At 40.4% G+C, this 15,203-nt stretch overlaps 1 protein-coding gene across 3 annotated transcripts in view; it reads left to right on the top strand.

Annotated features, from left to right (window-relative positions):
• Nucleotides 1-15,203, top strand: part of EFR3A (EFR3 homolog A) — a 1,080,015-nt gene that overhangs the window by 778,269 nt on the left and 286,543 nt on the right. For all 3 annotated transcript variants that reach the window (XM_085604916.1, XM_085604915.1, XM_085604914.1), the window contains 3 exons: nt 1,521-1,635; nt 11,319-11,370; nt 13,805-13,977. In XM_085604916.1, coding sequence (XP_085461042.1) covers nt 1,521-1,635; nt 11,319-11,370; nt 13,805-13,977 — 340 coding nt within the window. The remainder of the gene's footprint in view (nt 1-1,520; nt 1,636-11,318; nt 11,371-13,804; nt 13,978-15,203) is intronic.

The raw sequence follows: 15,203 nt of genomic DNA, 5'->3' as shown, positions 1-15,203 counted from the left end.
TTGCCAACCCACATAGCAATGGCTGTATAGTTTTTTCTACTGCAAAAATGCCTGCCTCAAAATGAAACTGTGAACAAACATGGCGTTTCTAATGTGATTAGGGTAGAACCAGCGCATCAGGGCACTTAAACTGCAAGCAGTCGGGTACTTAAGAGTATGCAAATATAATTCCCACCGCTTGCAGAAGACATGATCTCCTGGACTACTGTTAGAAACCCACTTCCTCCACAGTGTAATTACTTCTAATGAAGAGAATTCCTCTCTGGGATTTAAAGCGCAACACATCATTTTTGGGGACTTTGGCGTCGACCAGCAAAAGGGTCATGCTGGGACATATGCCTTGGTACTGGTGTGGGGTGGGTTCCAAGAGCAACAGGAGGCCCTGTAGCTGGCCCGACTCAGGACTCAGGGAGCCTGCCACTGCTTTAAGCACACTAGCCCCTCACAGTAGCAGAGTCACACTATCAACGGTACTGACAATCCCGAGATTGAAGCAGGTCTGGGGTCTCTCTCTCATCTTGCAGGATATCAGTTACTCTCCACTGGAAGCCTTCTTCCACTCCTCACCTAGTAGCAGTCTTGTCCTTCGGACAGTTGTCCCACACCACCACAGTGGCTGCTGCAGACTATCAGAACTGCTCGCACGGACTAATAGTCACACACAACAGATGACACTTATACAACTCAGAGTGTGGCACTGGCCACATCCTCATGCCCCTCACACACTAGCAATTTCACACTATGCCCAGATAAGCATTCGCACAGTAAGCACACTCAAAAGGTACCAACAAATCCTACAGGCGCGGTTCATAATCGAAAGAGCCTCTTCGTTGATTTGGGGAGTTGGTGTATATGGTGTTGTGGCTTGGAGGGGGGGGGGGACTGCAAGAGTGATTCGAAGGGTTGATGAATAGAGGCATGAGTAAAAGGATGAGGGCAGGGCTGATGAGTGAGTGAATGGATGAAGTAAAGGCCTTTGTTATCAGATGAACGTATTGGCTCTGCATCGCTTGCTATTACGGTGCTTTTTCAGTGGATCTCTACTGTACATCTATTTCCGGCCTGTGAACAACATTTGAATTTGTGAGTTTTGCAGAATCGTCAGAATGGACCACAAGAGAAACAGAGTCTTGAATTTTCTCTAAACTGGGACCACATCCAGCTCTTCAATACCCCTGTTCGCTTGTAATTAGCGTCAAATGTGGTGGTTTAAGCAGTATAATTACTCAGTTGCGATGAAAATAGAAAGTGTTTACTTGGACAAAAATGAGGCCATCATGACAAGCTTGTTGCACAGCAATGAGTGGAGATGAGCAGATGATGGTGACTCAGATATATGCTGCAGCTGCAACACTAAATAATTTTCATATCGAAAAAGGGTTCAGTTATCAACTGCAGCCTCCTTTCTTTCTCAGAAATTGAGATGTTTGGTTACCTTAAGCTTCCGTGCTTCTTTGATCAATGATTTGTTTCTGTGAGGTCTTTTGTGTTAATTAATGTATTCTTCAATTGTGCTGCAGGTTTCTTTGGTAGCAATCTCCCAGATTATCAACGTTCAGAGATTATGATGTTTATCATGGGAAAAGTACCCGTTTTTGGATTCTCGTCTCACTCGTTAGACACCAGCCAGCTTGGGTTTGTATCTTTATTCTCTTATTCAGCAAGTGCATTCGTTTATTTGTTGATTGAAGATCACATCTAGAAATATGTAGTGACATGAAAATTAAGGTTTTGAAAACATATAGCATATCCGGTTTCTTTACACTCTTCAGATATACATTTTCTAACTTTTTTGCAGGCAGTGCTAATGCACAGTGGTGGTAGACTATCTTCAATAAATAGATGCCTCCAAACTTGCTCTTTTAAATGCTGTTTGTTTCACCGTAGGTATGTAAGAATGTACATACTGCACACCCAAATAAATCCTGGCAGGTGAAAGGTATACCTAAAATGAGCTACTGCATGATTAAAAAAAAATAGCCAGTAACATAAAGTAGAATACAAATTATTTAAAAGGTGGAAAAAATTGGAGAATAGGTGGCAGAAAATTAATCAATTTAAACAAAGTATGGTCGTCCTGCAGAACAATTAAGGTAGATCTGGAACAATTTTAAGGACTATGCATAAATGAAACTGCTATAAGAGAAATAAAAATTACATACAGGCATAATAAATCCGAAATGTGCTAAAATACAATATAAACCGAATAAAGAGTAAAATGATGCTTAACCCCAGCAGTGCAACAATGGTCAAGTAGATAGTTTGTGAAGCTTACGGTTTGGCCCTATTAATGACATGACCGTGGTGCTCCAATCACAGTAGAATTGAGGCAGACAGCAATCTGAATTTAAGTGTCTATGAAAGAGAACAAATACAATTATTAAGTCCTAAATAAGACCTACTGTATAAATGCATAGGATTGTTGAAGATTTGCAACGGCAAAGTAGGAGAAATAATTGGTTTCCTGCTGGTCTTATTTCTACAATATCTAAAATGCTTCCACATTTCATTGTACTGCAACCACCATACTCGTGTCTCGAGTCAATTCAATTCAATATTTGTTAGATACTGTGCCAATAAGGCAACACAAACATACAAAGCCATCACATAATCAACATTGCAGTCCCTTTTAACCAGTTTTATCCTGATCATGTATTTCTCATTAATGGATCCCCTTAGCTTCACACATAATTAACATTGCAGTCTACTATGACCAAAACTAATAGATCAAACATTCAGTAGTAAAAACACTCTTGCTAAAATCATACTACCGATCAGTTAGAGGAACCCAATTTGGGGAATAAATACAATTTTAAAAACACCTGAATCAATCAAACGTACTAAAAATCCTTAAAATCTATTCTACAAAATCCATTATAATTTGACCCAATTTTCTTGACAATCTGCATTATATAAAAGTACAAAATGTCACAAATATAAAATATAACAACAAGCTGTAATCAATATTTCTAGTTTAATATTAATGTCTGGTCATGTTCAAAATATTAAAAGTGTAATGCATTTAAATAGCAAAATGTCATCCCAAAACTCAGAATCTTACCACGAGGATCTCCCATAAACTATTTGCTCCTTACAATGTCTAAGAACCAACCTATAGCATGGCATATTTGGCCATAATTACAGTTCATAATGTAAACTAACAAATCGGATTAATGCCAGATGCTAATTTCTCATAATCTTGGTATTTAACTGTCTCTTTCCCTCGTTCTCAAATGTGAAACAGAAAACCAGAAGGTTGAACCAAGGTCAAGTCACCTAAAGAACAGAAAGGAGAGATGTTTCCCATTGCATCAACATTTCCATTATTCCTGCCGGTTTTTAGCCATTTAAAAAGGGTTGGCACTTGAACCAATCTGAGTTTCAAAATCCATCCTTGTACATTCCTAAATTTAAGATTTTTAATGCGGTTGTGGAGTCTTCTATAATCTAAATCCATCAGAAGCGCCAGCTGTGATTAGCCGTGGGATCACTTTTCTTTTCTTTTAAACATATTTTTCTACCTACTCATGCCTCGACTCGTATCTCCTGGAACATGCTAATATAAAAGAGAGGATTACCTAGTAGAAGCCACATTTTCTGAGCAGTCCTTAGTCCATCGTACTGTAACATACTGTTACTTCATGATTTATGACTAGTCTGGCTAGATTTTACTGTTGTAGAACATTGCAATGTTATTAATATTAAAAATATTGTGTTTCTATCATTATGCTTATAGTAATACCTTTACAAAGAATAACTGAGGATGTAACGAACACGTGTTTCACTATCCAATTTTAAAGGCAATAATTTTATTGAGCTTAAACATGGACTTCAGCCTACATCTGGCAGATTGCACAAACATTTATTGAACCTATATCTCTCAAAGGCTTATAAAGAAGATACTACATGGGGTGCATACAGTAAATTATGTGTACATTCTAAGTGAATTCATCCTGTTAAGAGTTTGTAATTTTAGAGCAGAACCAAATAATTTGAAGTTCCAATTCTTCTTGCAGGGCTTGATGACCCCATGGGATAAGATATATGTCACTAATGCTGTACTGTGGTTACAATCATTCCTTGAGTGTTTACCGTAAAAAAGTATTCTCCACCTAATGTGATAAAATTGGTAGAACATAAGGTGGGGTATTAAGTTCAGGTGCCCAATCATCAAATACCGTATCTCACTCCCACTCATATTGTGGCTGTGCTTTACATGCTAATGTATAAGATAAGGTACAAGGTCTCCCAGACTACGTCTTTGCAAGTGTGACGTGTTGCTACTCTCTCATGAACAATATTGCAACCCTGCTTAGAAGTGCTAGTGCTCTCCCTTTCAAATTGAAAGAAGTGCGAGTATTCTTTATTTCACAGTACCTGCTCACTTACATCTCTGTCTGGTAGTAAAAAAAAAAAACTACCATTCTGGAGAATCATTAAACTGCGATATCATCTTGCATTAGTCTATCTAGTTTCGACACATTGTTTTATTATTTTCCCCAAGCACAACAGACTCAGTTTTGAATAAGGATGTATAAGCTATCTAGTAACTAAGGGCAATAGACTGGAAAATGTTAAATCAAACTTGTGTATAAAAACTGTGTACAAGAAGTATTAAGGAGCTTGATAATTGGCAAATAACTTCTCCCAGGCAGGCACATTATTGCTCTGAAAGAAATATCTGCAAACCAGGTGCCTTTCTTCACAAATTACATTGCTGTAAGAAAAAAGAAACAGCACGTTAAGAGCACTATTTTCATGTTTATTGTGATTAGAAATCCCAGTCCCACACTAAAACCTCAGAACTCTTGAAGCTATGGTAGATCGAGCCTGATAAAAAAAAATATCTCCTGTTCTTAAATTTCGAGGTTTGTTTGTGTGCTTTTAAAACGTTTCCCTAGCAGAAGATGAAAATAAATTATGCTGTGGTCACATTCGCATTGAATTCCTCTTTAGACCCGATGTACAGGAGCAGATTGATTGGCCAAAACATGAACCAAAACCTACTAGAATATAAACATTAGCAGGAAGAGCCTGGCCAAATGCTGTTGAAGCCAAGACCCCTAATAAGGCAGTTTCTATTAAGGAAAATACAATACTTGACTAACATGGTCCCTGTCCTAAAAGTAATCACTGTGCATAAACAAAGTATTTATGCCCACGAAAATACCTTTATTGCTCACAAGAGTAAAAGCACCTTTAAAGCCCCTCATTGTAAACGTGTTCTTGATACCCACAACTAGGTCAGCAGAACACTATTCAATCTATAGGGTAGAGATAGGAAGACCGGGTTTGCCTTTCGCAATACTTTTGTTAGAGTTTATTCTAATAATCCATGCTTAATAATGTTGCTGTATGTGAGGGTTAAGCACAAAGTCACAATTCTTGCACGGTAGCACCTAGCAAAATAGGAACTAGATCACCATAGATTTCGGAAAACTGTGGGGTTAAAATGTATTTTAGTGTTACATATTTTACGAGTAAAGATGTATCTTAAAATGGTAACGATTAATTAAAAAAATACATTTAAAAAAAATCAAACTTTGGATAATGAAATTGGTGTTGTCAGTGGAAATGCACATTTTGAGGAGAAATATTACGTGGCTGATGCTGGTAGTAGAGAAACGGTAGACTGATCTGTGTGTGGAAGCCCAACCTTTCTCTTAATGGCCTTACAAATTACCATCTACTTGCAGGTAAGGCTCTGCTAGTCATGAATGTTTCCATCTTTATTATCACACTGAGTACACTAACTCGGAATATTGTGGGCAGTGGATTTGGTGGAGAGGAAAGTGGCGAGAGAGCAGGTGGAAATTTGCAGACAAATTGGTAACATCGGGTTTGGATAAATTAAACATGAATGAACGAATGGCTGTCCGTTAGGGGGTTTTAGATTTCTTCAGGTGGATGACAGGTAAAAGTAGAAAATAAGAGGAAGATTTGATGACCATCTATACTCGATTGACAAGAGAAACCATTAAAGAGATGATTCTGCCAAAAGAGGATGTGTAAAGGGAGAAGGACTACCAACTGAACCTTGTGACCGCCTACGGTTGTGCAGGTGGAAAGCATGGAGTAGTCGGAGGTTTAAGACTACCTCTATCAAGTCACCCAGTCAATGCTTAAACGCCACTGTAATACTGTCAAAATCGAAGTGGTCTGTGACATCTTACAGCACTATAGCTGGGAAACCCTTGCCTTCTGGTCCTGTTTGACCTCAGTGCAGATTTTGACTCTTGTGAAACATTTAGCCATATTAACACTTCTATCCCAAACAAACTGACAACATCATCATGCAAAATAGTGAGTCCATCTGGGTAAAAGCGGACCCATTTGGTCTTTATGAGCTCCTCTTGATCCCATCCATGCCTCATGTTCCATCCCCCAAGGATCCATTCTCTTGTTAGTGATCTACAATCAGTACATGGAAGCCCTAGGTGTTGTGTTAGCCAAGAAGGATGCCAGAATATCCACTAGTTTACAGGTGACAATGTGCTTAATTTGTTAAAAAAATGGGGAAAAGGTCCATTTGCCTCAGTGGCAGGGCCACATCACCCAATGGCGCCACCCTCTGCTAAAATGGACTGTCCAAAGCCAAATAGCAGTGAGCAGTACAAGCAAGCCTACTTTCCTCAAAGGGGTCAATGTGATACCTGCGCAACCAGTCTTTCAAAGTCACATGGCTAATGTATGACTGGCTCTGCTGCAGACTCAACTGCCTTTTAAAGGCTTTAAATGTAACATAATTTACCAACCCCACTGACCTTTGAGTGAAAACATTCAAATAAGACACACATTACAAAATCCTTATATCTTCTGGGACTAACTGATGTCAGCATCTTGCTGCTGCTTCCCCAGGTACCCCCATCTTTTGGTCACTCAAATGAACATATGTCTTTTTATCCCATCCCTGTTTCATTGTAGGTCAGGCAGCCCCAACAGTGAATGGAATTGTATTTGTATGAAATTGGGTTATTGTTTGAGGGGGATGGATTCCCACTCCTGCAACAACCACAATCCTTGTCAGGGTAAACTACAAAAGTCACTAGATTGACCTGTGCTTAATCCTCTGGTACCTTGACAGAACAGCAGTCAGGCTTAACTTAGAGGCAATGTGTAAAGTATTTATGCAGCACACGAACAATTATAAAGTGAAAACATAACACATTAAAATCCAAAAACAATTTAGTAGCATTGAGTAAATGTTAATGAAATACATGACACCAAAATGATTTAAATCCAATCAGTAAAACTGGAGTTCTGAATTTTAAATGTTTTTGTGTGTGCAAAATACCACCTAAAAGATAAAAGCACCAACCATGGATATCTTGTAAAGTGAGTCCAGCACAAAGTCAAAAGTTGAGGCTGACCACAATGAAGTTCGAGTCGCATACACAAGGTGGATTGGGCCATTCACGGCCTACCTTTGGACTTAGAAGAAATTTTGAAGAAAACTTCCTGAGAAGGTAGAGTTCCGCTGGGCAAGGCAGCAGGTGGTGTCCGAGGAGAAGTTGTCGTCAGGGAGCCACTGGACAAAGTCTCAGTGAAGCCTTCGTTGATGGCTGGAAAAGCTTCAAGTAGGAAAAGCTGGATATCCAGGCTGAGGAGATCATCGATGGAGAACCAGCCACCATAAAGACCGGTGAAGATTTTTACCTTTAGATTTGGACAACTCTTTTGGAAGTCGAAAACCTGCAGCAGGAAGAAGCTGTAGGTTGTAGCCAAAGTTGGCTCAACGAGGCTGGATACCATCGTTCTGAGCTCCAGCTGAACAGGATTGGCTGCTGCGTATCAGAATGCAGTGGGTGCTAGAGCTACAGGGAAGTCATGACGACTGGCGATACACCTTGGCAGATCAGCTGGCTGTTAGACACCTGTCTTGTGCAGATTCTTAGAGCAATTTCTGGTTAAAATGATTTTAAGTCCCAAGTTTTAGGGTTAGGCAGGCGCAGCTCTTCTATCACCACTTCCAAGGGTCAAGGACCGTGACAGAGCTGCTACTTGAAGAGTTAGGACTCACTCCAGCGGAGGCAAAGGGCAGGATTCAAGGCCTCAGGAACTTGTTATGTCTCTGTAGTTCAGACAGAAGGCCAGTCAACTATCCCTTGGAGTAACTTCTATTGTTCCTGGGTTCCGTGAAATGGTCCATTTCTCCTTCAAGCAGTAACGCAGGCCTTCAGTCAGCAGGGCAGTCCTTTGACGGCCCATGCAGTCCTTCTGATTTTTCCACAGGTCCAGGAGTCTACTGAGGAGTTGTTCCTAGGGTCCAGTATTAATACCTTGTGCTAGCATTTGAAGGGAGATTTCCCTATGCTACCCCACATCTGGTTCTGGAAGTTCCTTTCTTCCCCCTGCCAAGACTCCAAGAAGTCTGGAGTGACGTAAGGCTAGAGTCAGCTTCCTTTGTGTGGGCTTGTGTCAAGCCCGCTGAGGTGCAAGTGGGACAGGGAACAGTTCTGCCCCAGGCATCCTGGCATTATGGCCCATCCAGCAAATACCTAGTCCCCTTTTGCCTCCTTGTCTGGGAGGAATACACAAAGACCAACAGCAGAGCCGTTCACTGTCATGTGACCAAGGACACTGGCAGAAGGCACAAATGGTTAAGAAAGGAAGATGTCAACTTTCTAAAAGTATAATTTTAATAATTTTGACTTAAAATCTGACTTTAGCATTAAAGAGGATTTTAAATTACAATTCATTTGAGTGTAAACGTGGCATTTCTACCTGCCCCCCAATCAAAAGGTAGCACTACTTAAAGATATTAGGGTAACCCAATGTTATGGGAGAGGTAGGCCTGGCATGTATTAGTAAACACATTTAGGAGTTTTTTACTACCAGGATACCACTTAAACATACATGACCTACTTGTAAATTCAATTCACCCTGCCCTATGGGCCTTTAAGGCCTACCTTATTGATTATTTATATGTATTAAAAAGGCAGGTTTAGGCTTGGCAAAAGGTTTACTGTGCCAGGTCGAAACAGCAGTTTAAAACTGCACTTAAAGTCTGCAGTGGCAGGCCTGAGACAACGTTTTAAGGTGTTACTTCAGTGGGTGGCACAATGAGTGCTCCACGCCCATTAGCAGCATTTAATGTATAGGCCCTGGGTACCATGCAGTCACATATATTAGAGACATGTCAGTAAATTAAATGTGCCAGTTGGGTTTAGGCCAATTTTACAACTTTTAGAGAGAAAGTGTGAGGACTTTAGCACTGATTAGCAGTCCTAATGTCAACAAAAATGAATTCAGAATACAGGCTGGGAAATAGCAAAACGCTTTTGGGGGGGGGGGGCGGGGGGAGCATGAAGGATGTCTGGTCGAACAGAATTTTTTACATTAACCCATCTTTATAATGGGGACAGAATATTTGGGTTTGATGTTGGCTTTTGAATAGCTGACAAAACAAAGATCTAGTGTGTGAAATGTTGAGCCATGGTACACCACCTGGTGCCTTGTGCTGTTAGGGTTTATTATGAATGAAAGAGTTATCCCAAATAGAATGTGCGCACATCATGGATATTGTGGAGTAAAAACTTGTCCAACCGAGCAGAACACAAGGACCGACTTTCTTTCAAGTCACTCATCTATAGGCCTTGAAAATTCAAAAAATTGTTTCTATACCTGTAGTTCGAGTAACTTGAATAATCTACTCGACCTAACTGTAATGTATTTGACCAGTAAACTGGTCTCAAATTGTGTGATCATAGGCAAATGTTTTATTTTACAGAGTCACCTTCGTCTTCATTCTCACATATGAGTGCACCTGTAAATATGAGTTCCGCATTTCTGTTGTACAAAACAGAACTCTTTTGTTTAATTAAATAGACTAAACGTTTACTCCATGTGTAATAAGAATCTAGCACACATATACCTATATACACATGATCTCTGCCTTGCCTCTCAGTTTACTAATAGTATTGCCATCAGGGCAGGGGCAGGAGTGTTTCTCAGTTCATGTTTAAACACTCACTTTTAAAATATATCACTAAAGCATGATTAGGTAGCACACTGCCATTTACAGACAGTACATTTCTAAGAAATGGGCAAACACCTTCCCACTACCTTGCAGCTTCACTAATAAAACAACATAACGTATTTATCATTTGCACATCACCACGCAAAGTATTCTGATTTGTTTTTCATCCTAATAAAATCTTTTTGTAATCACACACAAGTACACAAAATGAGCTTTCACAACTACTGAAATATATTTTGAAATTTTTGTACAGTTGACTTATTAGCTATTTAAATGTGTGTTAGGAAAAAACGGATACCCTGCAGCCTTTCATTTCACACTTCATACAGCAGGTCAGACAGTTCCTTTTACAGAATCCTGGAACTATGTAGTCAGAGAACGAAAATGTATTGTAAACGGACTTCTGACCTCCATCTCTGAGCACAGAGCAAATGTGGCAAGGTAATAAAAACATGATTTAAAGGCCTCTTTATTGCTCCTTCACTTTCTGACTGAACAGAACACCTGTTCTTTGTCAATTCACCAGAACAGGCGAGTAGGTCCTAAATATAGCTCAACCGGATAAAATCTGACTCGCCATAGTGAATGGGTGAGTAGATTTTTTTAGGCCTAATCTAGCAAGAGACTGTAGTTGCTCATGTTATCCCTCATAACCTGTCCTGAGAGTGGCCACTAACAATGTTTAGCTGTTGGGTGATCATCCCAGATCTAGTTTTCTGGACATGGGCATCCAATGAGGTGCTTGGGGACCCCTGCTCGAAAAATCACTGGACAAGACCTGCTTTTCAGAGCTGGTCTGGATAATATTTGAGGAGGATGGAATGTAGGCTAGGGGTTATGGGGTACATAACTTTGGGTGATTCTGGAGATTCCAAATATACTTGTAGCCCCAAGAATATAGGATGCCAAATCAAACAGTATAGACTTTGAGATACCTTCCCCTCCCACCTCTCTGTTCTGCTCACACATCCCTCCTCCCTTGATAAGTCATTGCAGCCAGTTTATTGTGCATTTAGTTTGGATTACTGTTGAAGCAGGAAATTACTTTTTGTGCTCAGCTCACTCATTCTGAGAAACATGAATATCAGCAGGACTGACCTCAATTAGGCATTTTGGTGCCCAAAGAAAAGCATTTCAAAGCATATCGGCATTGCAATGTGTGCCCTAAATAGATTACAGTTTTAACTTTGCATACTCGTGTCACATATTGCGACCCTACATTTTAGTTCTTTCCATTGCCTTGCTGACTATCGGACATGCATATTTTATAGATAGGTGTGATTTGATTTAGAAATATGAAGTATTTAATTCACAAATTTGCTTTTATTTCTAATTGTAGGGATTTGGGAACCAGAAGGATACAGATTATGTTGCTGAGATCATTGCTCATGGTGAGAAACGTGTATATGTGTTTGTTCAAAGAGTGCTTACTGTAGATACTACACTTCGATGTAACTGTACCTCTTGTGGTTGTTTTAAAGAGATTTTCTATGATTTTATCAGGTTAGGACTGTCATTGAAACATCTTCTTCCTGCCTGCCACCCTTGGCATTTCATGCGGATGTACTCCACAAAATGAAAGATCCTTTTCTGTCTCTAGGATTAATGAAAAGTCACTTTTAGAAACAAGTGTAGTTATGGTATGCATCCAAGAATACAGAAAATACGGGTTACCAAGACAAGGCATGGTTCATCTGATTGACTGCCACCACATCTACAAAGATGGGAAGGCAGCCATTTAGGACCTTGGGACTCAGTCCCTTAGCCTGAAAATAAATGTAAAAATATATAAAAATTGGCAGGTAGGGATACCCTGCCCCCCTCGACCTGGGTGACTCAGTTGGGCACCCACTTACATTTTTTTTTAAATGCTGGTTCCAGACACGGTACTGTTGGGGCTACAAATGACTACACATGTTTTATGTGCCCCGGTTAGACACCAGGACACCCAAAAAACATAAAAATGAATAATAAATGACCAGCAGGAGCCACTCAGTTTTATTAATGAATATATTTTATTGCTGGTGGTGCTCCTAAAAGGAGAAGCGACACCACCAAAAATATGGGGGGGGGGGGGGCAGGCTGCATGGAGCATATAACATTACAAAAAAAAAAAGAAAACAGTAAGTGTCCTGGATCATTAAATCCATGACCCCAGCAGAGCTTACCATATGTTTTTTAAAATCGCTCCGAGCTGGAGCTGTATGCTCCTCAGCTGGAGTGCCGTGATCTAAAGTGGTTGGTTCCATGGCTGCACTTGGTCTTTATGTCCTGAAAAATGTTTGAAAAAGGACTCTTACATGTTAGTTTAAAAAAAAAAGGCTTTATTGAAAATATTTATTGACAGTCACTTGTATTAAACATTGCAATCTGTGAATTTATGAAATAAACATTTGGATATGGTTATTGGTGACTTTTTGACAAAGCTAATGGGTCTGCTTTATATATGTTGATGTGCTGCCCTTTGATATAGTCAGTAGGCTTAGCCACTTTTATTGTGATATTTTGAGCCTTTGACAAAGCCAGTTGATCTGCCTAACTTAAAATTACACTTTTTATATTGTAACATGACATAGCCAGCCATATGCAGCAGTGGGGGTTGGGCTCAAGGTCTGGCCAAAAGCTAAGCCCAAACCGCCGCCGCGCACGACCTAGGGCTGTGTGCGGCGGGGAGGTTGGGTGCATTTGCCATGTACTGCTAAATACCTCAGATATAACATCACTTCAACATCTGAAATGACGTTATTGATGACAACAGTGTGCATGGTGTGGATGAGAGTTATAGTTACTTTAGAACACAAGTTACAGTTACTTGAGATAGATATAACTGATGAATTTCAGTGGTTTTGTTCTTTTAAAATAGTATTTTTTTCTGACATTGTCAACTAACTATAATGTCTCTTTAACCTTTGTTTTTTTCATTGACTATATATATATATATATATATATATATATATATATATATTTATTTATTACACTGGGGTTGTCTTCTCTGTGAAGTTGTAAGTAAGTCTCTTGACATTGGAAGAACGTTTTTTGTTTTGCTAATAACTTCAGAGCTATTCGATCGTAAAACGTAAAAAAACAAAAGATTAAAAACACATCTGCTCCTTCCTGGAATGTGTCAGTGTGCTCTGCCAAGTGAGGGGCTGAAAAAATGGGGAGTCCCAAATAGCTTACACCCCCCCATGCCATTTCTATTGGGAATTTCAGACAATGATGCAGAAAATACGGCTGAACAAAATTATACCAAAGTTGGCAGACAGCTAGATCTTTAATCAGAAAGCATGTTTTTAGTAATTTGGTGTTAATCTGTTTAGCCTTTTTGGAGAAATTAAGGTTAAAGAAATAGAGATCTCCTGCGTCGCAGGTCTTTCACAGGACCTTTGTGTTACCAGAAGTCTAAATAAAGCATTCTAATTGGCTGGACCGTGACCGGTCCAGTGGGACTGAGAGCTCTGATTGGCTGGCTACATCATTAAGATTTTTGCAGCTGCCATTTTAGGACTTTGTTACTGAGTCCTAATTAAAGATATCAAAAGCACTATAAAGGGTGGTCCCAGAGGGGCGTTGGCTGCAGAAGTATGGTAGTAATATCTTACTTTACATTAAACAATAGAAATTCACTAGAAAAAAATCAAAGGTAAAACTACCATTTTAAAACCAAAACTGAAATTCTCCAGTTATAACTTGTAGGTGTAGTCCCTTTAATTAAGATAAGATCATAGCGACTGGAGTGCCCTTTAGATGCATTGCATGAAGAATAAAAACTGCCACATGGATGTAACATGGTCTGGCCGCTCTGTGTGTGTTCTGTTCATGCAGGTGACATCCGGATACAAAGCCAAGAGCATTTCGGCAGCACTACCTGCCCCCATCGTTGATCCCTTGCTGTCGCCATCCCTCATGGAGGACTCTGAACTAAGACAGCTGGTTCTGGAAATATTGCATAACCTAATTGATCGCCATGACAACAGGGCTAAGCTTCGGGGAATAAGGTATAAATACACTTTGCAACCGTCTACGAATAAACGTTGTCGTCTGATCTAATGTCTTTGTTAGTTTTACTTGCTGAAGCATGAGTGCATATCTCTCCTGCTGCAGTTTTTATCGTGCTTGTCTTTTTGAATTCTGTGCCCATACAGCTGTCCTTGCGTCACTGTGCGTCTGTAATCTGCTACTTTGGTTTAATTGAAAAATGGGAAATTCATCTCGGTCCGTCTGATCTGTAGATTAAAAGGTTTCTTCGCGAAGATCCTGCTCCCATTAAGCGCGCAGCTCCATTTAGTATTCCTTCTCCTGTTTGCTTTGTATTTAACCAAACCAATTGTGATTCATAATTAAGGCGACAGGGTTGTCCTTGTTAGACAAGAAAGACTGTCTGCACTGCTGTTTCATCACTGCCGCCCACCATTTCTAAAATACTCTGCATACTGGGTGTTTGTCCTGGTTTTCGATATTGAAGTTTTCGTATTTTATACTCAGCTGATGTTGCTTTGTGAAATCAACTTATGTTGTTGTTGTGCTGCTGCTTGGGTTGAACTGCTTAATGACATTTTATCAGGCTTACCCGGGCCCTTGCCATATCGGGTTGGCATGAGAAGCTGCCCTTTCATTTAACCCCCTCCAAGTTGCGAGTTGCCCCCCTCCCGCCCCTTTCTCAGCTGCTTCCAACCAAACTGCATTCCTATTAACCCTTAAATCACCACTGACAACTTGCTTTGGCGCCATAAAAGGTTGCAGGTTATTTAACATCACATGTTTATACAATTTTTTCAAAATTCATGGTCATATCAACTGTTCCTTAATGTCCATGCTACACATTTACATTTCCTGGTCTTTGCACTCGTTTTACTCGCAGTATAGACCCATCCTCCTCAATTTCCCGGGAGCAGTGGGCTTGCTGTCTAGGCTTGCGATTCACGGGTCTTGGCTTCAACTTGCTACCGACTTGGAGGGTGTCCGCCTGGACCTGCCTGGGCTGCAAGTGCCGTCCCGCTCGCCCTGGACCCTTTCGTGGGCCCTCCCTGCTCCCAGGGGTCTTTGCCATGTGGCATCTCAAGGACCTTACTTGAGCATCTACTCCATCTTTCTTGAGGCTGAGTCCTTGTATTTCGCTCCCTCAGTACCCCTGCCGTGAGGCATCCCAGGGGTCCTGCGGGAGCATCACATCTACTCCTTCTATACTCCTTCTATGGCGGCACGCCGCCCTTGGCTCCCCCAG

This window comes from Triturus cristatus, chromosome 5_1, assembly GCF_964204655.1.
Source record: "Triturus cristatus chromosome 5_1, aTriCri1.1, whole genome shotgun sequence".
NCBI lineage: Eukaryota > Metazoa > Chordata > Amphibia > Caudata > Salamandridae > Triturus > Triturus cristatus.
This window is presented reverse-complemented; position numbering and strand designations above follow the sequence as displayed.